A 22222-nucleotide genomic window follows, 5' to 3' on the forward strand; every position below is an offset into this window, starting at 1 on the left:
TTAGGCTGAAATTCCTCACTTAGGAAAGGTGTTCCTACTTGTTTGGCAAAACACATTTGCGAACAAGGCATCAACTCAATCTTATTTACGTTCAACTGCAAACAGCTACGTTTTTCCTTTATAATACAATGGTCATAGCTTCAGTGAGCTACTATTACTCTTACCTTTAGGTCTTTCCAGCTGTCTAGAAGCTTGGTAGCCAAGTCACTCATATCCACTATTTTGTCAGTCTGTTCTTGACTCCTCTCGCTCTCCACGTCAGACACACCCTCCTCTTCATCTTGAGATGGCGTTTCCATTGCAATGGGCTCTTCCAGCTTTGGGCCGTTGCTCTCTTTGGCCTCTGCTTCAGGCTCAACCTCCAGCTCGGTAGCCTGAGGTTTGCTGCTGTCCACTGGAGCTTTGATTTCCTGCTGCTGCTGCTCCTCCTCCTCTGCCATCTCTGCAGGAGCACTGACCAGCTGGTCTAGGTCTTCTTTGCCCTCCTTTCCCTCCAGCTCACTGATGGTATCAGAGATTGCACTGTCCATGCTATTTTCACTTATAATTTTGAGTCTTCGAAAGACAAGCTTCTTCGGGGTTTCTGTGTCGCCTTCTGTGCTCTGCTTGATGGAAGGATCTGGCGTGTTGAGTGGTGTATGAGCCCGTGATGTGTTCTCACTGGAATAACCATCCCCCTCACTGAGCTGTGGGACAGCAGTCTTGGTCTGAGACCAGCGCTGGATAATTGGAAGCACTTTGCTCTCCTCCAACATGTTTTTATTAGGTATAGGCAAGAGCTCCAGAGTCTTCATAATCTGGTTACAAACACAAAACCACAGCTGTTATATTTAAAACCGTCACTTTGCACTAGATTTTTGTTTTTTGTTTTCTGGGGTTTTTTTAAATCTCTCTGACTTGGCAGTAGCAATTTCTTCCAGGAGGAGCTGAGTTCTTTAATATTTTCCACAGTCACATTCATACTGACACAAGTTAGTAGAGATGCATTTGCTGTAGGGGCTGAACTGTGGTAATGAACTTTTGAGATTATTATGGACACAAAATAAATATATGGGTGGAAAAAAACTGACTAAATGTGTTCAGCTAGCAGCTGGAATGAGTCCAAAGGGCTTAGACACTTATAGCTGACCATGCATATCTTGAGTTTGCATATGAACAAACCCAACCTAGAATAGCTCATATAAAGATGTGTTGACTATTTAAATGATTAACCTTTTAATTTAGCTTTGGTTTAGATATCACTTTTATATGGTTAAGTTGATCTCCCTCTAAATTGGCTTTGATTGCACACTAACATTGTGGATCCAATTTCCTTCTTTGTAAATGTTGCGATGATTATTTTATTTATAACTATATTAATGGAAGACATTAATAGAAACCACAATAGATAAACCGAGAGAGATCAACTGTTGGAGCATTTGAACTTATTAACAGCAATATTGGGAGATTTTTCCCCCCCCACAGTGTTTAAAACATCCACTGGATGTCATAGGAATTAGACCCATTGGCTGAGGGAAGACCCTGATATTCTCATGGATGGAATGTGACAACTGCCAATATGCGTGTAATCACTGTTTGTGACTTTAAACTAGACTGGACAAGGCACTAGAGAAATGTACTGTGGACAACAATCCTGTGTTAGCCAAAAGAGAGACTGGATGGCTTTACATTTCCATCTACAACCACCATGATTTTATGATCACGTAGCTTTCTGAAGCCTACAGAAAATAAAGCAAAATACTACTATGGAAATGTGCATGCTTTTGTTGCTAGCTTAAAAAAAAAAAAAAGCTAAATTTTAAAGAAAGCTAAAAAATTTAAGAAGTGTTCCTAGCTAGATTGTATCATGATACATATACATGCAAAAAATGTTTTAAAAATTAGAGACTTTATTTACTGTACGATTTCATCTTCAGGGATTAAGTAAAATAAAAATCATTCCACATACCATCTTTATAAAGAAGAATTATATTCCCACTCCTGGTTTTATGTTCCTAGCACCTAAGTGGCAGGAACTCCTATTGTTTTAGTCTTCTGAAGTCACGAAACCAACTCATGAGAAGAGAGCAATTTCTGATCTAAGGCCCCTTGTGCCTCTAACCATCAGTTCATTTTTCCAAGTAAATGACAAAACAAAAGAATTTTTAAAAACCCAGTGCCACAAACAATGCACACTGGATCTATTATAAGTGATATGCCTTCTGAGAAAAGGAAGTACAATTAAGTGTATGAAGAAGCTAGTGGCTGTTGGGCAGAAAGACAGGCATGAATCATTCCTGCAAGAAAGCTCTTCACAAGTGGACAGGTGAAAACTGAGAATTCCTTGGACAGGCAGTCATGTGGCTGCCAGAAGGACTTTAAACAAGGGCGAGATAAAGTTCAGGTTTCAAGGAGAGTAGAAGAAGAAAAACACTTCCACTTCAAGGTGCACTGTAGATCGTTTGTGAAATATTAAGACACATTGTGTCTCATTTGACACAGTTGATCTAGGTCTGAACAGTCCCAACATCCAGGCAACTACATGGAGTGAGTCTGAATGTCTAAGTTGAGAACCTGATCCCACTCCAAATTGAAAAAGGAAGGACTGAGATCACGGAACGGGGCAGGCCTGAGGTCTACTCTGAACTCTCTCCGCTCCAGACATAACACAACTCAGCTTCTCTGTCCAGAATTCAAGATCACCACAGATGTGAGAGTCCCACAGTCAGTCATATCTCAGGAGCTAAAAACAGAAACTGCTACACGGGTTCCCCACTCCTTCAATTTGAAGACTTCCTCAGCAGCAAGGGCACCAGAGGACACATGGTACATGTACTTGTGCTCCACTACTTAAGAAACTGGCAAGCTAGCAATATGGGTGTTACCATCCATTCTGTTCCATCCATCCAAAAGAAGATGGTGCAATGGCAGAAGGGAATTCTTAAACTAAGCCTATAGTCTCTGCTTTGGAGTCCATGAAGGCTTATAAAGAGAGTAGCTTAGATACTCCAAAGAGGATGGTTGTCACAGTAGGAATTTTGGTCTTTCTCCCCACTCCCAGTGGATTCAGCCTTAGAGAGGTCTTTCATGTAACCCATACAACCTGCTGAGGAGTCGCTCTTCATAGAGAAAGCTCAGGCTGATGCATTAAGATGGGTGGGGAAGGGACATTGACTCAGCAGATGTCAGTTACAGTTGCATCAAAGCTATTGGCACTGAAAACATCAACAGCATCAGATTAAGTACTGATGCTGACCATGCTTAATCTTTTGGGATCTGTACAGGATCCTGATGGGCCGATAAGCTCAGAATGTGCACTGTGCTAGCACAAAACTTTTGACAGCCCAGGAGATTAGCACATCTCACCCACACTGAGGCACTGCCACAGTTCATTTAGTAAAGCCATACAAAGTATCATGCTGTGGCTAAGACCCAAGAGTCTGGCCCAGCAGAACAGATGTTTTTTAAGACTAATAAAGCTAGATCCTTGTCAAAATAAGGACAGATGAGGCATGGACAATGGAGTCAACTGGTCTCCCCACCCCATAAAACATTACCATACTTATAGCAGACCTGCCTTTTTGCCCCCTTATAACTCCAACTGCAGAGTCCCTAGCCATTTTGAAAGTGTCCAAATGCCACTACAGGGACTATCTTATTAGGCCTATACCAATAGACGCTTGATGACCAGCTGGGTTACCAGATTCTGGAAATGTTCATCCCGACTCGTAAGACATACTAAAATACTAGAGAGAAATCATAGCCTGTTGCAAGACAGCAGCCAATGCTCACATCTACCATAACCGGCATCTTATAAACATGATCTGGGCTGCTTCTCAGATATTGCTGTTAAAAAAAAAAAAAAAAGATGTTGTGAAGAGGTACAAAAGAAAAGTAATCCCCAGCTGCAAGAACCTTTAGATCAGGGGTGGCCAACCCGTGGCTCACGAGCCGCATGCAGTTCTTTGCATGCGAGTCTTTGCTCTGCGCATTGAATGGGGCGCCAAAGTGAAATTAACAAGTTGCCCCCTAAATGGAGCAGCGGGAGTTTTCGGGGGAGGGTAAGAGACACTGAAAAGTGAAATTGACAAGCTGCCACCGAAATTGACGGAGTAGCACAAATTGGCTCTTTGCGGTATCTATAGCTATTTTTTGGCTCTTTGTCTCTGACTGGTTGGCCACCCCTGCTTTAGATTTCACCTCTAGGCAGCGTATTTTTTTAAAAAATAAACAGATTGGAAGAAAAGGGTACCATTCAAGAAGAAAATCTGAGAAAAATAATCCAAGGGTTCTAAACAACACTGCAGCACAGTTTCTTTCAACTAACAGCAGTGGTATAAGAGAGCTCCTCTATGAGCAGCTAGGAAAAATGAACTGAAGTTTAGTAGAAGTAAGGACCATTTATTATAGATGTTTTTTGAACTCAAAAGCTTTTGGAATTTCTGCTGTCACATGCTGGCCCCAAGAATGGGGAAAAGATGGTTACTAACCTTTCTGCAATTGTTGTTCTTCGAGATGTATTGCTCATGTCCATTCCCATGTAGGTATGCACCCGCTGCAGGCACCTTTGCTGGAAGCTTTTTCCTAGTGGTACATGCTGGATCGGCTATGGTGCCCGCTGGAGTGGTGCCCTCATGGTGCAGTATATAGGCCATTGCTGCCCCCCCGCTCCTCCAGTTCCTTCTTGCTCGCTACTCAGACAGAGTGGCAAGTAGGCGGGATTTGGAATGCACATGAGCAACACATTTCAAAGAACAGTTATGGAAAGGTTAGCAACCATCTTCTTCTTTGTGTACTTGCTCATGTCCATTCCCATGTAGCTGATTCCCAAGCCAGGAGCTAGGTAGTGGGGTCGGAGTTCCATGCTAATTAATACAGACTGTAAGACTGCTTGACCTAAGCACGGTCACTTCTCACCTGTTGTGTGATGGCACAGTGAGTAGTAAATGGACGAATGGATGACTAGTCACTACCCTGCTAGGACTGGAACTGTGCCACAAATGCCACTGATGAAGCTTGCGACCTCATGGAATGTGCTGTCAAGTGAGGAGGTGGGACTTTCACCAGACCATAGCACTTAGTATGCATGATGTGATCCATGAGGCAATCCTCTGGGCAGAATATGGACCCCCTTTCATTCTTTCTGCAATGGCCACGAAGAGTTGAGTGGTTTTCCGAAAGAGCCTGGTCCTTTCTATGCAGAATGCTAAAGAACTCCTAACATCCAGTGAGTGAAGCCTTTGTTCCTCCCTGTTAGCATGTAGCTTCGGGCAAAAGACCGGGAGGAAAACGTCCTGGTTACTGTAGAAATATCAGATCATCTTTGGTAGAAAGACTGGATGTGGTTGAAGTCTCACCTTGTCCTTAAAGAAGACCATAGACGGTAATTCAGAGGTGAGGAGCCTAATCTTCAAGACCCTCCTAGCCGAGGTGATGGCAACCAGAAAGACTACTTTATCCGAGAGGTGGAGCAAAGAACATGTTGCCATAGACTTGAATGGGGGCCCCGTAAGCCTTGACAGCACCAAGTTGAGGTCCCAAGGTAGCAGGGGTTGATGCACTTGGGGGTACAACCGCTTTAGACCCTTCAAAAACCAAGAGCAAGTTGGGTTTGCGAATACCGTTTGGTCAGAGACTGGTGAATCGAAGTCTGAAATTGCGGCCAGATGAACTCATGGACGATACCGTTAGGCCTTCGTTTGAATAGCAGATAGTCCAAGAAAGGGGTACGGGTATCTCACTTAGTCAGACCCCTTTCTGTGAAGCCCACAATGAGAATCTCTTCCATTCTGCCAGATAGGCCGATCTAGTTGACAGTTTCCTGCTATCCATGAGAACCATCTGGACAAGGGTAGAACAATCTCACTCTGCCTCACTCAGCCATGGAGCTTCCAAGCTGTCAGATGCCGAGATGTGAGGTTTGGGTGAAGCAGGTGGCCATGTTCCTGCAAGATCAGGTCCAGAAGAATTGATAGTCTGATGGGTTCGTCCTCTGACAGGTGCAGAAGCGCCAAGAACCAATGTTGCCACGGCCATGCCAGGACTATAAGGATCATCCTCGCCTTGTCCCTCCTGACTTTGAGTAATACTCTGTGGATCAGAGCAGTGGGAGGAAACGCATAAACCAGACTTCCTCCTCAGGGAACGAAAAAGGCATCTGTGAGATATCCTGGGCTGTCTCCTAGATATGAACAGAAGTGGGACACTTTCTGTTGACCCTGGTGGTGAACAAGTCTACTTGGGGAAATCCCCACTTCTGGAAAATAACAGTTAGGACATCCAGACAAATGGATCACTTGTGATGGTTGACGAAGGACCTGCTCAAGTGGTTTGCCAGTTTGTTCTGTGAGCCTAGTAGATAAAAGGCCTCCAGGTGAATAGATTGGGTATGCAGTAATCCCACAAGCTCACTGCCTCCTGGCATAAGGGTGAGGGGCAGGCTCCTCCTTGTCTATTTATGTAGAACAATTCCATGGTGTTGTCTGTGAGCACGGATATGCATCTGCCCCAGAGGTGGGGTTGAAATGCTTGGCATGCTAAGCAGACTGCTCTTAGCTCTCTGACATGGATATGAAGAGTCAGTTCTTCTGGTGCCCATTGGCCCCATGTTCTGAGGGCCTCTGCCCCACATCTGAGGCGTCGGCGAGGAACAACATCAACGGAACTGGTTTCAGAAACGGGATGCCCCTACACACTCCTGGTTGAACGACCACTGCAAAGTGAGCATCACCATTGCTGAGGCTGTAACCACCTTGTCCAAGGGGTGACGGCTTGGCATATATACTGATGCCAACCATATTTGAAGGGGTCTGAATTTGAGATGAGCATGCTGTACCACATAGATACAGGAGGCCATGTGACTTTAGGCAATTCCTCACTGTGGTGACAGGAAATGCCCTTACACCTTTTATGAAGGCTTTGATGGCTCTGAAACGACTCTCCGGGAGATAGACTCCTGCCTGGGTCGAGTCGAGGACTGCCCCTATAAATTCCATCCTCTATACTGGGAAGAATGCGGACTTCTGTTGGTTTAATCAGAGGCCCCACATTCGAGAAAGTGGATTGAGCTAGTTTCACACGCCTTTCTACCAGCCCCCTGGAGTGGCCCATGATCAGACAATCGTCCAGGTATGGGTAGACTTGCACCCCTGCTTTCCTTAGGGAAGCCGCCACCACTGACATGCACTTGGTAAATATGTTCGGCACTGCCGACAGGCCAAAGGGTAGCACTGTGATTTGATAGTGGTTGTGATCTATGGTAAACCAGAGGAACTTCCTGTGGCGCCAGACTATCGCTATATGGAAGTCTGTGTCCTTTAAGTTGAGGTGGCGCACCAGTCCCCTGGATCTAGAGAAGGGATGATTGAGGACGGGGAGACTATGCGGAACTTCAGCTTCTTCATGAATTTGTTGAGGTTTAGTATGGGTCTTAGATCCCTGTTGGATTTTGGGATCAGGAGGTAACGAGAATAGAAACCCGTGTCTCTTAGGTCCATTGGAACTTCTTCCATTGCTTCTATCCTTAAGAGGGACTGCACCTCCTGGGTTAGGAGTCCCTCATGAGAAGGGTCCCTGAAGAGGGAAAGGGAGGGGAAATGGAAAGAAGAAGAGATAAATTGGAGACTGCATCCCATTTTCACCATGCGGAGCACCCAGTGATCCAATGTGATGTTGACCAATGCTTGATAAAAGTGGGATAGACTATCTCTGAACTGTGGGAAAAGATCCAGTATTTGGACTGGTGCAGCGTCCTCGCCCACACCTTCAAAAAGTTTTGTCTAGGCCCTGACATTTGTTTTGGGGTCTGAAGAGGAGTGGTGCAGCTGACTTCTATTAAAGTCTCTGTTACACCGATTCCCAAAGTCCTGCCTTTGTTGTGGGAGGTGGAAGTGGCCCAGAGGCTGGGGTTTGAAGCATCTCTGGGCTGGGACAGCATGAGGAGGTCCAAGCATTTTAAGGTGGCCAGAATCTCCTCTAGGCTGTGCAGATGTGCATCCGTTTGATCAGAAAATAAGGAACTCCCTTCAAATGGTAGGTCTTGTACCATCCTAGAATCAAAGAAGATTAGGGCTGGAATGGACCTCAGGAGGTCATCTAGTCCAACCCCCTGCTTATAGGGAAGGCCAGATGACTGGAGCCAAGAGCTGCACCTCATCACCAATCGCTGCAGCCCTGGGATCAGCTGCCACATCCGCAGGGTCCAAGGAGACCTAGAGGGAAGCCTTGACTATAGCTCTGCTCTCCTCCACCAACACCGCGAACTCCGCCCTTGATTCTGACAGGAAGAGATGCTTAAACTTAGACAGCCATCCAAGAATTAATTTCATAGCCACGGCTCAAAAGAGGGCCTGGGGGGTTGGATATTCTTAACTGGAGGCCCCCTGTGGAATAAGCTTCTCTCTCGAATAGGTCCAATTTCTTGGCCTCTTTAGCCTTGGGAAATGGGCCCTGTTGTCATTGCCTCTCCCACTCATTAGCTGTGGCCACCACCAGTGAGCCTTGGGGAGAGGGGATCAATGACCAGTACTCATACCCCTTGGGAGGGACAAAATACTTTCTCTCCACTCGTTTCGCTGTGGGCTGGAGGGATGTGAGGGTCTGCCATAGTGACTTTACTGGCTTTGAGATGGCCTCATCAAAGGGTAACGCCATCTTGGATGAACCAGGTGTTGTCAAAGTATCAACCAACGCCGGGGCAGAGTCCTCAATTTCCTCCACCTTCAGGCCGAGGTTCTGGGCCATCCTTTTCAAGAGCTCCTGATGAGCCTTGTAATTGTCCTATTAGGGGCTATGTCTCTCCCTGCCACCGCCTCATCTGGGGAGGATGACAAAGTGCCGCAGGTCTCCATCCCTACCACTCCCAGTATTGAGCCCCTCTCTAACGGGGGCAGAGGGTACGATGTCACCATCGAGTGGGCAGAGTATGACAGACCCATGTGGGAGCTTTGAAAGGCCTGGACATCCACAGAGCCCATATTGGCCACTGAGTCAGCATCTGCCACTGGGGTCTATGTTGGAACTGCAGGCCCCCAAGATGCTGCCTCATGCTTCTGGCCCAATCGGTATTTGCTCCACCGTGATCCCTGCTTGGGATGCTGAGCCCGAGTTAGCCCAACGAGACCAAAGCGGTGTTGTGCCCCTGGGCACTGTGACCCGGCACCGCAACGGAAAGCGGTGCCTTCAACCAGAGCATCACCATGACTATGAGCGGTACTGTGATCTGGAGCATTATGGTGACCATGATTTGTGCTGGGACTCCGGCCGGTGGTGAGATTGTGTCCTACGCTGTGTGGGTAAATGCTGTTGCGGTGTTGAGGCTTTCGAGTCCGGGCAAGATGGGGGACAGTGCCTCAACATCATTGCCAGCTTGCCCACTGCGGTGGTCGGTCTCTGTGGGGTGATCTTGTGTTGTTGGGCTGCACCTTGTGAGCCCCAACCTGGGGAAAACGAAGGTACTAGGAGAGTTAAGAGACTCCTTGCTGCCTCATAAGCCTCTGGCATTGATGAGCACATGCTGCCAGAGACAAAGCCCCTTCCTGGCTCACCCTCAGCGGGGAGTCCATATGCGCCGGACTCAATGGTACCCTTGGTGGGCCAGAATCGAAGGCACTAGCTGGCTGCCTGCCACCTGACAGGGAACAATTGACTGTCTCGCCCTCTCCATGCTCTTCCTCATCAGAGAGCATCCCCGGTCCGACTTCTTTTTCTTGGCACTGGTGATGCCAGACACTCCCTACCTCTTTGTAGCTTCCCGATCAATACTGGTGTGCTCCTCACTAAGCAGGTGCTTGGCACTGGGTCCGGCTGACACTCTGATGCTGGGTGAAGTGCAGCCTCCATTAGGAGCAACTTCAGTCTACTGTCCCTGTCCTTTTTAGTCCTGGATCTGAAGTTTTTGCAAATTCGTCACTTCACTGGGATGTCACCCTGTCCCAGGCACTTCAGGCAGCTATCACACGGGTCACTCACCAGAATCTTGTTAGGACAGGTAGGAAACTGCTTGAAGCCTGGGAACGAGGTATACCCCAGTGCCCCAGGGTGGGTAAAGCCCAGCAGGGTGGGGAGAGTTTAAGCACTCCACTAATCTAAACTACGTTATCTATTTACACTTGAACGCTAACTATTTACAATCGATTGCAGGCACAACCAATGAAGTACTGCTTGCAGAGCAAGAGAACAGCATTCCAGTGACCATCACTGATGGAAAGAAAGAAATGAGAGGACAGTGGGGTGGTAATGACCTATATACTGCGCCATAATGGTGCCACGCCAGGGAGCACCAGACCCGGCATGTACCTCTAAGAAAAAGCTTCCAGCAACGGTGCACGTGGCGTGCGCACACCCACACGGGAATGAACACGAGCAAGCAATCCAAGAATAGTTCTTCTGGAGAAAGAATTTGGTTATGTTTTGGCTACAAGTGTCTCCATTAATAAAGTAAGCACCAAAGTGATTTCTGTATGTGATGCAAAGGTGATTAAAAGTACATATATACTAGAAGAGAAAAATTTCAATACTTGATACTATCAGAGCAAACTCGGATCCTCCAGCCAGTCCGCCCACCTCCTGACTAGACAGTAATGGCAGTGCCCTTTTTTAAAGCTTAACACTTCACTTAACTTTAAGGACAAACCACAAAAGCAAATTTCTTCCACATATTTCAAGCTTTCTGTGGATAAACTAATGTACTTAAAGAAAAAAGTAATGGGTTTATCTATACTTTATGTCAAGGTATAGTACCACACGATTTTCATTAACACTTTATGTATTGTACTTCACTGTCTGTGGACTTTTAACCACCAGAAAAACTTATCAAGGATCATAGTGGACTGATAAAAAATCTGCTCTAGGAATTTTTGGGGAAGTTCTCTAGCCTGGGTTATACAGGAGGTCAGACTAGATGGCCACAATGGTTCCTTCTGGCCTTGGAATCAGTACATCATATTTTTGTTCATACATACATAATCCTGCTCCCTCCTCTGAGCAATTACTACAGTTGCTGTGAAACCTTCATGCACAAATAGAATGACCTGGCAATCCTAAGGCAATTACTGACCTCTAATTGGAGCTTGAGGTTGTTTGCGGTGTTTCCCCTTCCATCGCCCAGCTCAGCCATCCAGATCCAGAGGAGAGACAAGCCATGACATTCCAGGAAGGACTTCAGGCAGGATTGCGAGTGTGTGTTCTAGATGAGACAAAGTTACAGAGAATCCATAGATACAGTCAGCAACTTCCTCAGGCTAAAATCGAGTTTCCACATGCTGCCATGGCTAACTTCTGAACTAGGTGCATGTTACTGACAAAACTCAATGCTACTAAAAATGCACACAAAGCAGAGAGCCAAGCCTAGACATGGGCCAATATCTATCAGCGTCACAAAAAGTCTAAAGTAACTTTTACAGAATAAAAACTTAACAGAAGGTTAAAGTGAGCAGATAACTTGCAGTAACTAATGATCTTTTCCACTAAACCAGAGGCAAAAATTGGGGACAGTCTTAGCATGGGATTGCAAATAAATTCATTCTAAGATGTCCAGGTTATCCCTCTACATTACTGTTTCCTTTTAAATTTTATTTTAATCAGACATTTTAGTAAAATTATTCCCATCTCAGCAAAATTAATCTCTGCTTTTGGATGATTTTGTCAAAATGATCGTTTTAAGTTAACACCTAGAAAGGACCATGCACGTCACCTTTCTAATCCTCCAAAAGGCAAAACATTATGGGTAAAGGCTTGGAGCTACAAAGGGTCTAGAAATTCTTTAAGTATGGCTGCAAACTTTCCCCTTTGCCTCACAAAATATAATCATTTTTCCCCCCAGTTTATGCATTGGCACAACTGTAAAACCCATTTTCTCCCTCTTCCTTCATAGCCTTTAAGCACATTGTTTAAAAATACTTCACATAATTTTACTTCAGTCCCCCTTTGATAGGGTTGGGATCTCCTCACCTGTATGAGTTTGAGGCAGGTGAGTTTCTGCTCCAAAGTTTCAATCCGAACCATCAACCGGGATAAACTGAGAACTTGGTTCTTGTCTGAAAGCCCCTCTCCATTCTCCAGCAGCGCTTCCAACTCCCCATCCACCTACCATGTCAAAGGAAAATGATTATACAACTCACATGATTCTACAGAACACCCCATCAGACTCACAAGGTACCACTCCACCAGCTATTAAGAGAATTTATTCTACAGCTTTGAGATTTCAGAAGAACTCTCTCCATGATCAAATCTCATATACTGAAAGAAAGAAAAAAAATCTAGTTTTAGGTATACTTGATTTCATTTGTAGGTTTATTTGTTTTTTTTGTTTTTTTATTTGCTGCCTCACAGTTCTCCTTTTGTAGTCATTCCATTAATAAAGACTTTGAATACAACATGTAAATACCTGACACACTGTGCTTCTCTCTCAAGTTAGTTGTTTATACCAGAAAAATGGGGTTGGGGGAGAGAGAGGGGGTTGGAAAATCTGATTGCCTTCCTGAGAGCAAAAACGTGTGCAACATAGGGGAATCTTCCATCTGGACATGAAGCTTCAGCTTCCACAACACATTCCTATCTTATTTACAGCCTATGTCCTTAGTTGTGTGCATTTATAACACGTGCAGAATGTACTGCAAACAGGCATGCACAGGAATAAAAATTTGACTGCTTTTGGAGTGGGCACATGCTGTGCCCCAGCAGAGCTGTCAGCTTTTCCCACCCTGGCGCCTGGAGTTCTGTGCTCCTGCTGATTATTGAGGGGCCTGTGCACCTGCCCCTTGTGCACACCCCTGTCTGCAAAGGAAACTCCAGATGTATTATTTACCAAGATATTCTGGTTTCAAATTTACCTGTTTTCATACATTACAACAGGAAATGTTATTTAAAACACTGCTAGGGCTGCATCAGTAAAAGTTTATATTACATTTATAATCCCACACACAGAGGTTTGTCTATATCCAAGATATACACTGGGGCAGCAACAAGCAAATGTTCACTCTAAAGTTCATATGAATAGAAAAAAATTACTTGGGAGAAATAATTCAAGCTCTAATGTAGCAGTAAAGAATGGTTACTTACCTTCATAACTGTTGTTCTTCAAGATGTGTTGCTCATGTCCATTCTCAAATTAGGTGGGTGGGCGCCACATGCACTTCCCCAGTGGTATCCGTAGAGCGGACTCTAGCGCTCTCTGCAGTGGTGTGGCTCATGCGCCAGCATACAGAGCGCTGCCGGCCCCACTCCCTCTCAGTTCCTTCTGACTGGAACTCTGACATGAGAGAAGGAGTTGTAGAATGGATCTCAGCAATATCTCAAAGAACAACAATTACAAAGGTAAGTAACCTTTCTTCGAGGACTTGCTCAAGTCCATTCTCAAATTTGGTGACATACCAGCAGTAACCCTGGAGGCGGGCATGAGTTCACAGACTTGCTGACTGTAACACAGCTCTGCCAAAGCCGGCATCGTCCCAGGTCTGCTGCATAATGGCATAGTGAGCTGCGAAGGTGTGTACCGAAGCCCAGGTAGCTGCCTGACCTATGTCCTGGATAGGGAGCTGGGCCAGGAAGGCTGCTGAAGATGCCTGCGCTCTGGTCGAATGAGCCACGAGCAATACCGGAGGAGCGACTCCCGCCTGCTCGTAGCAGTTACAGATGCAAGCCGTAATCCAGGATGATATCCTCGGAGATGATACCGGCTGTCCTTTCATCCACTCCGCCACTGAAACGAAGAGCCGCATAGACCTGGGGAAGGCCTTAGTCCTATCGATGTAGAAGGCTAAAGCCCCCGACATCAAGAGCGTGGAGCCTCCTTTCCTCATTAGAGCCGTGGGGCTTTGGATAGAAGACTGGAAGGATGATAGATTGGTTCATATGGAAATATGAAATCACCTTTGGCAGGAAAGCTAGATGAGGACTTAGCTGGACCTTGTCTTTGTGAAAGATTGTGTAAGGGGGCACAGAAGTCAAGGCCCTTAGCTCTGAAACTCATTTAGCTGATGTAATAGCCACCAGAAATGCCACCGTCCAGGACAAGTGCAGCAGAGAGCAGGAGGCTAGGGGCTCAAATGGCCCAGTGAGCCTAGACAAGACAAAGTTAAGGTCCCACTAGGGAATTGGGTCCTGCACCAGCAGACAGACGCTCCAGCCCGTTGAGGAATCTGTGCATCATCTCACTAGAGAACACCGTCCTACCCTGTATCTGTGGATGGAAGGCCGAGGTAGCTGCCAAATGCACCTTGATCAAACAGAATGCCAACTCTTCTTGGTTCAGATGGAGCAAGTTATCTAAGATGACCTGGATGGGTGCTTCAGACGGGGAAACATCACAAAGAGCTGCCCAGCAGGAAAAATGTTTCCACTTTGCTAGGTAAGAGTATAGTGGAAGGTTTCCTACTTTCCAACAGGACTTTCTGGACTTGATCTGAGCAAGCACATTCCTCCAAGCTTAACCACGGAGCAGCCATGCTGTTGGGTACAGGGAGGCCAGATCTGGGTGAAGTAACCAGCCCTGGTCTTGGGAGAGAAGTTCTGGCCATAATGGGAGTGTCCAAGGGCAGGCGATCAATAGATTGAGCAGCAGCCTGAACCAGTGTTGGCGGAGCGATGCTGGGGCCACCAGAATGACTCGCACCTTGTCCCTCTTGATCTTTATGATGACCTTGTGAATCAACAGTATTGGTGGAAAGACATACATAAGACTATACATCCATGGGAGAAGGAAGGTGTCAGTTAGGGAGCATTTGTCCCAACCTTGTAGGGAGCAGAACTGTTCACACTTCTTGTTCTGCTTGTTGGCGAATAGGTCTGCTTGGGGAGTACCCCCCTTTTGGAAGATTTCTGCAGCCACATCCCAGTGTAAAGACCACTCGTGGCAAGCGAAGAAGGACCTGCTGAGGTGATCTGCTAAGGAATTGCTGACCCTTTGCAGGTGAACAGCTTCCAGGATAACTTTGTGAGCTACACACAAGTTCCACAGATGAACGGCCTCTTGGCAAAGTGCGGGGGATCTGGGCCACCTTGTCTGTTGATGTAGTACATTGAAGCCGTGTTGTCCGTCAGCACTTGGACCACAGCCGCACAGCTGTGGAAGAAACACTTTGCAGGCCAGCCGAATTGCTCCAAGTTCTCCGATGTTCATGTGCAGTGCTAACTTGTCCCTGGACCAGAGGCCATGTGCCTGGAGGGGACCCAGGTGAGCTCCCCACCTGAGATCTGAAGCATCCAATACGAGCATCAGCATTGGCTGCAGGGGCACAAAGGGCACTCCTTCAAGCACATGGTGCGGTACTGTCAACCACAAAAGGTAGGTAAGTATCGGAGGGGGAATTGTGAGGACTACGTCTGGGTGGTGTCTGGATTGTGAATGCACCATCGCCGACCACAGTTGCAGAGGTCTGAGGCGCAATCTGGCATTCCAGATCACATAGGTGCAGGCTACCATCTGACCCAGGAGTTTGAAACACACCATTACTGTGGCGATCAGGTGGGCTGACACTTGGGTAATAAGATCCAACATGGCCCGGAACTTGGCATCTGGCAATAGTATTCTGGCCTGGTTGGAGTCTAGGATCACACCTATGAATTTTGCCCTCTGGACTAGTATAAATGTCAACTTTTGTGTGTTTATCAACAGGCCCAACATTTGGACGGGTGGACTGGACAATCTCAATGCTGTGCTGGACTCGCATCTTTTATTGGCCCTTGATGAGCCAGTCATCCAAGTAAGGGAAGACCTGTATATCCTGCCTCCTTAGGTGGGCTGCAACCAGCACCATGCATTCGGTGAACATACGTGGTCCAGTAGAGAGGCCAAAGGGGAGCACCTTAAACTGGTAGTGTTGATTGCTGACCGTGAAACGCAGAAATTTCCTGTGGCCTTGGAAGATGGAAATATGCATCTTTTAAATTGACGGCAGCGTAGCAGTCGCCTGGATCCAGAGAGGGAATTATAGAAGCTAGCGAGACCATATGGAACTTCAACTTCTTGAGGTATCTGTTGAGTCCCCCCCTCAGGTCTAGAATGGGCCTTAAGCCCCTTTTCGCCTTCAGCATTAGAAAGTACCGGGAATAAAACCCTTTCCCACTCCCTTCTTGACAAACAGTTTCTACTGCTCCCACCTGTAACAGGGCTTGTACCTCCCTTGGCAAGAAGTTGCTCTTGAGAGGGGTCCATGAAGAGAGACGAGGAGGATGGGTGGGGTAAAAGTGAAGTAAATTGAAAGGTATGTATGCTAATCAAAAACAAGTCCACTAGGTTGAGAGAAGAAGCAACTTGTGAAGCAAGGGCGTTCCAGCACCATCAGAGGTGGTAAGAAGGAACTGAGAGGGAGCGGGGCCGGCAGTGCCATATATACTGGCGCATGTGCGTGACACTGCAGGGGGCGCTAGAGCCGGCCACACAAATACCACTAGGGGAAAAGTTTCCGGCACCAGTGTATGTGGCGCGCACACACACACAATTTGAGAATGAACATGAGCAAGCACTCAAAGAAGAATGATCATTTTAAGTCCACTTTACAAGTGATGAAGTGTGGGATTTGACCCAGGAAGTGTTTTCAAGCAGATAGAATATTGAAGCCTTGGCTTGCTGTATACCAGCGGCTCTCAATCTATTTACCATTGTGGGCCGCATATGCAGCTCTTTGTGTTATATGGGCCGCATCCACACAATATATATACTACCTATATGGCCCTGAGGATGTCACATGGGCTGCAGCTGTGTGCTGACTGAGCCACAAGTGGCCCATGGGTTGAGAACCACTACTCTACACTAAAGGCAGCTATGTCCATAGTGGAAAGCTCTCAAGGAAATTTGAAACATAGGAAGAGAGCAGTCTTGTCTTAAACCCATTTATTGCATTCTCTCATCCAAGATGAGAAGATCTGGATGTCAAGATCAAAGAACTTTCTGTTGTCAAGATTAAAAAACTTTCATTTTTAATGATGCTTTATTTAATGCAGAGAATTGTAACATCCTGTGTATACCTAAAAATGCTGGAGAGAAGCACCACATCATTCAAATGTAACATATAATCTGTTTTTAGGAAGACAAGCAGGAAAACACTTATCTGGAGAAATGTAAAAATATAAGAGGTCAATTTTAAGAAGGTTAACTCCCTGACCACCCAAACAGAGATATGGTCAATAAAAATGAAGCTGTTAGCTTCGGAAGGCAGTCCTCCTCCAAAAGGATAGGTAAATGTAAAAGCAGTTTCCAAGGAGGGTAATTAACATTCCCACAAGTCAAAAACCAGCTTCATTTTACAGGCAGTGAAAGGAATCCTTCTAATTTCTTAAAGGAAACCTGTAATCAGAGGTAAATGTCTTTTTGTGTTTTGTTTTGTTTTTTTTAAATATTGTGCTTTTCATGAACGTTTCCTGTGAAGCATGTCATTGCAACTGTAAGTCCAGCACTACAACTCAATCAAAAGATTAGATTCAGATAAATATCTTGATCAACGTCATTCAGAGGAAATGGTAGAAGGCCTGATGAAAGCTAGGAAAGGCTCTAGTCCTATATTAATTAAATGGATTACATGGAGCAGCAAATATAACAACTAAAACGGATGTCAAAGCAGATATAATGCATGTTCATGTGACTCCCTTGCAACCCTTGCCTCTAAGCCAAGGTCAATGCAAGTTCAATTCTAACATCACAGCTTCAGGGCTCACTGCAAGAAAACAAGGAATGGCTGCACTGGTTTAACACCTCAACCAAAAGATAGCACTTACACCAATGCAGTCGTTTCCTGCTTTCCTGCAGTGGGTGAGCCCTGACGCTTTAGTGTGATATTTGAACTTGCAATCGCCTTGGCCTAGAAGCAATGAAGCTTGCAAAGGAGTCACATGAACATGCATCATATATATAAGAAAATCATTCTAGTCTGTGCTGGCCTTAAGTGTGATGCATGTCTTCGGTTTTTTTGTTGTTTTTTTTTTTAAACACACACACACACACACACACACACACACACACACACACACACACACACACACACACACACACACACACACACACACACACACACACACACACACACACACACGTAAAATATGCTTGCCGCTGGCAATATTCTGAGCAAACCTGTGTATCACACTAACCCTTTTTGATCCAAGCAGAGGACTTTCCCCTTCTTAAGGTTGCCTTTGGAGACTTCAGTAAAGATCATCACCTTCCTTGGATTACCCTTTATGGAAAGTAGATTGTACAAAACAAACACGGGTGGGTTCACACTTACCGAGTCTTTCTTACGAGAGCGTTCCTTTTTCATTTTTCCTCCTGCTGCTCTGATGCTGACCCTGTTCTCTCCTCCAAGGTAACCCCGGCAGTTAGCTGAACCACAGAAGCATTTCTGAGCCTCTTTGCTGTTCAAGGGACATGATGGACACGTGAAGTTAGTTTGCAGAGGTTAGTGACAGATTAATGGCATTCACAGCAGGGTTGTTTTCCTAACTACCAAATGCATTTTAATCTTACAGTCAAGGAAGAACAATTACTGTGTTGTACAATCACTTCTTATCCTTTCTTCTTTCCACTCAGCTGTTATTTTGAATGACCATTGAAGAGTTATTGGAAAATTCTGAACTAACAAACATTTTTATGACAATTCTGTTTGTCATGTGATTCAAATGTAATTTTTGTATTTTTTTCTCCTCCATTTTGTTTTAAAAAACTAAGAACTGCTGCATGGAACAAATAACCCAAATGGTTGCTAAACAGAATGTGTCACACCGTTTCCCTCCTGCACATGAGGATTATAAACTGCTTCGCATGGCAGGCCCTGTCAGTTCTGGCTGATGCAATCTCTCCCAAACTCAAACCTCTTCTATTTCTTTATGCTGAGTGTATCCCCAAATCTCCTTAGCAGGAAGTTAGGCAAACACTTATGGAAACTCAACTCTAGGCTCTGTGTCAAGATCTAACATCCAGAAAGCAAGAGTTCATTCATTTCCCTGGCTGTATTTAGCTAACTATAGTGCTTCTGTTTTTCTACCCGCTTCCTAGATTGTGAGGTCACAGAAGCAGAGTCTGCCTTTGTTTTACTCCTTTGCACACTGCTTAGCACAACTGGAACCTGGTCCTTTATTACAGCCGTGCTTGCAAGCCCTGATATAAACACAACAGCTGTATCATTGGTTGAGACACTACAAAGTTAAGGTTGTCATGGCAGTGCCATTCTAAAATCCACTCTGCAAAATAACTTTCTCAGTGAAGATGAAAGCGTCTCATGCATGGTCTCACACAAAAGGGGCAGGAGAAAAGAAAGGTTTCTTTAGGAATTCATATTTTCAGACTCTTGGTATTTAGATAACTCAAAAATTAACATGTTAAAACTTCAAATTGCATGTAACGGTGACAGTTTGGGGGTTTGTCTGGGTCCCCAGTTTGAATTTGTAAAATCCATGTTGTAATTTCAGCTTCTATTTTGAGGGTAACCTTGTTTATGTCCTCCACCATACACTGTAACAGTCATGCTGGATTGCATTATCACTCATGTTACAGACCCTGGTGCCTGAATGTGACATATATCAAGGGGTTATCAACTTTGAATGACAATGGGCTTGCTAAAACAATGGGCTTGCTAAAAAAGAGGACCTAAAGGAAGCTGCTTTTCCCAGATTGGGGGGGAGGGAGGGGAGAGAAGGAGCAGGCTGAGACTTTAGCCACAGGATTAGGGCTCTGAAGCCAGCCAGTGAATCACCTGACAGAGGAATCAAACTAATTAAGGGCAGGGTCTGCTCCAGACCCTCTCCCCCACTGGGGAACATCACCAGGAAGCAGAAGGACTGCACGAGGAAGAGCCCCACCTCTCACACACTGGGCCTAAGGACACACAGAAGGGCTGAGCATATAGCTGTTTTTGCATAGAACTGTAAACCTCTTGTGCTGCCTGTACGTAAAGTGTGTACGTGTTAAAAGATTCCTTTGCAAAGCCTCAGTTCTACTTTAGTTACCGCATGTCCCTGAAGAGTTAAGGTACACACCAGAGTGCCCATGAGGGTGGTTCTGGGGAGAGTATGCATAGACCTCTGAGGAGGAGATCTGAGGGATTCAGCACTAGTCTTGGGGCCCAAGGCAGCAGAATGGTGACTGTCCACCAGGGAGACTCAATTGGGGCTGTAACAGCATGTCCTGAATAAATACTAATACTCTGGAATAGTTTGAAATAATTTGCATATGAAATAAGGTTATGGACTTTTAGAAAGTGCAGTACATTTATTTCCTTAACTTCAGGAACACTTCCCTATGTATAATACTTCACACACTCATCAATACAATATACGTAGCTGCAAGCGACTGCAGAAGGTTAAGATATTTGTTACGTGCCAAAGCAAGTTCATGTGTCTTCATAATGGTTTGTATTCCTCACACAAATGCTTAACATTTTCCTATCATAGCAAGCCTCCTATATTTTCATCTGGGACAGCAGTTTCTAAAAGTAAGTCAGTGGTACATTAAACAAATACTAGTTCAGATATGCAAATGTATCCTGGGAGTTCCAGTATGTTGGATCAAAAGTGAAAAGCAGTGGCAATGCTCGAAGACTAACTGCCCCCGTAGGCAAACAGGCTTCACACGGTCTGATTTCAGAAGCTGGGCAAGGTTTGTGCTCCGTTGCCACTTGGAACGGGTGACCACATGAGAATATTTGAAGTTTTGGAACAGATGATTTGTTTTAGATTAACTAGCCACTCTCTAGCTCTCAAATTTTGAGTAGACAGTGACTTCTGATGTGGAATGGTGTCTGTAGGAGTGGACCATTCCACCCAAACCATACAAAAAAAGGGAAGAGACTATGTATGAAACAAATGGCACGATGTTTTAAACCACATTAGTAGGAATACTTAATTACATATAAATTGTTCTACGATTCAACTCTGTTTAAGTTAGAGGGTGCCTCATTCAGGTGTCAGATACCACACTCAGCATAATGCAGAGGCATCACAATATGAAGCAGGGAGAAAGAAGGAGCTCGCTGTAAGCCTAGGGCAATTACTGGAATAGTACATCCAATTTTCCAAGTTAGAGGACTGACTTTCAGATAAAAGTAACAACTAGGGCACTGAGGGACTGATCTACAAGAAAAGACAGAATTAAACAGGTATGCTGTAGATTGTCTAAGCATCAAATGGGGTCGGGGGTAATAGAGTGACTGAGTGAGGAGACGAGAGAGTACAAAGGGAGGAGAAAAATGCTATTTGTCTACAAATATTTGCAAAATTGTAAAATACTAAGGGGTGCAAGAGTGGAAAACGGGAATTATATAAATCAGGAGTGCAGCTAGGGATCGCTACCAAGGGGATGAAATTAGGAAAAGGAACATACAAGATCAATAACTGGAAAACTCCCATATTATGGACGGTAGGACAGTCTCCCAAGGGAAAGGTGGAAGCCCCCAAACTTGGGATATTTAAAAGCAGATTGAAAAAAATCCCATAAAATCTACAATAGAGGAATAACCCTGTATTAGAAGGGACATTGACTAGATTGTCCAATTAGCCTTTTTCATCCCTAACCTCCAATTCGATTTTCACAGACATTTGGATTGTGGATTAGGTATGGTTTTCACTGGTCAGTCTTGCAGCACTATTTCTTAATTGCATCAGCACTCAGGGAGATCCACTGGTAATAACACTGAAGCAGGCAAGTAGAGAAAATACCTACCCATATCTCTGGAACTGGTAATCGAATGTTAGCTCTGAGCCTGACGGAACTAGTTTGGTGGTGAAAAAGCCAACCCTTAGCTGTCCATTCACAGTCCACTAGGGCAGGAAAAAAAAAAACAGAAGATGACATTGGTTATTGCAATATTCAGGCTTGACCCCAGTTTCTATATTAAATTAAGGAACCCTGGCAAGCGACATTGCTAATCCTCCAAGAGACAGAAAACATCTCTGAAGGATCTTACAATCTCAAACTGAAGTGTCTGCATTACCCAATTTCCAAGGTATACATTTACTTTTGAAGATTGAATGATAGAGATACAAAGGTCAATGACAAATGAATTTTCCCACTCTGAATCTGTAAAAACTCTCAAACAAAATTGAAAACAAAGCAGTAGTAGGTTTCCTTTGAAGCTCACCTTTTGTGTCTCACAGTTTGGTTCACAGCTGTGGTTCATGAAACGGGAGCAGTTTCCTTTCTGGGTTGCATCTATTATCTGAAAGAAAAAATGAATTATAGCAAAAACCACTCTCTTCTTCTCCTCCTCTGTGCTATGGTAGAAGCAAAATGCAGGATGTGTATGTTTCAAGGTGAAGG

The 22222-nt window shown here is 45.1% G+C and overlaps 1 protein-coding gene across 7 annotated transcripts in view; it reads right to left on the bottom strand.

Annotated features, from left to right (window-relative positions):
- The window catches only part of SETD2 (SET domain containing 2, histone lysine methyltransferase), a 158336-nt gene that overhangs the window by 83267 nt on the left and 52847 nt on the right, over positions 1–22222 (bottom strand). For all 7 annotated transcript variants that reach the window (XR_010916664.1, XM_067530448.1, XM_067530449.1 and 4 more), the window contains 6 exons: positions 22044–22121; positions 21626–21723; positions 18198–18324; positions 11929–12063; positions 11036–11164; positions 165–797 (listed from right to left, as the gene is read on the bottom strand). Coding sequence is in view for 6 of the 7 variants with exons in the window: in XM_067530448.1 (XP_067386549.1) it covers positions 165–797; positions 11036–11164; positions 11929–12063; positions 18198–18324; positions 21626–21723; positions 22044–22121 (1200 nt within the window). In the remaining variant the exon portion in view is untranslated. The remainder of the gene's footprint in view (positions 1–164; positions 798–11035; positions 11165–11928; positions 12064–18197; positions 18325–21625; positions 21724–22043; positions 22122–22222) is intronic.

This window comes from Emydura macquarii, unplaced genomic scaffold (assembly GCF_026122565.2).
Source record: "Emydura macquarii macquarii isolate MOO-44397 ecotype Brisbane River unplaced genomic scaffold, CSIRO-AGI_Emac_v2 contig_3080, whole genome shotgun sequence".
NCBI lineage: Eukaryota > Metazoa > Chordata > Testudines > Chelidae > Emydura > Emydura macquarii.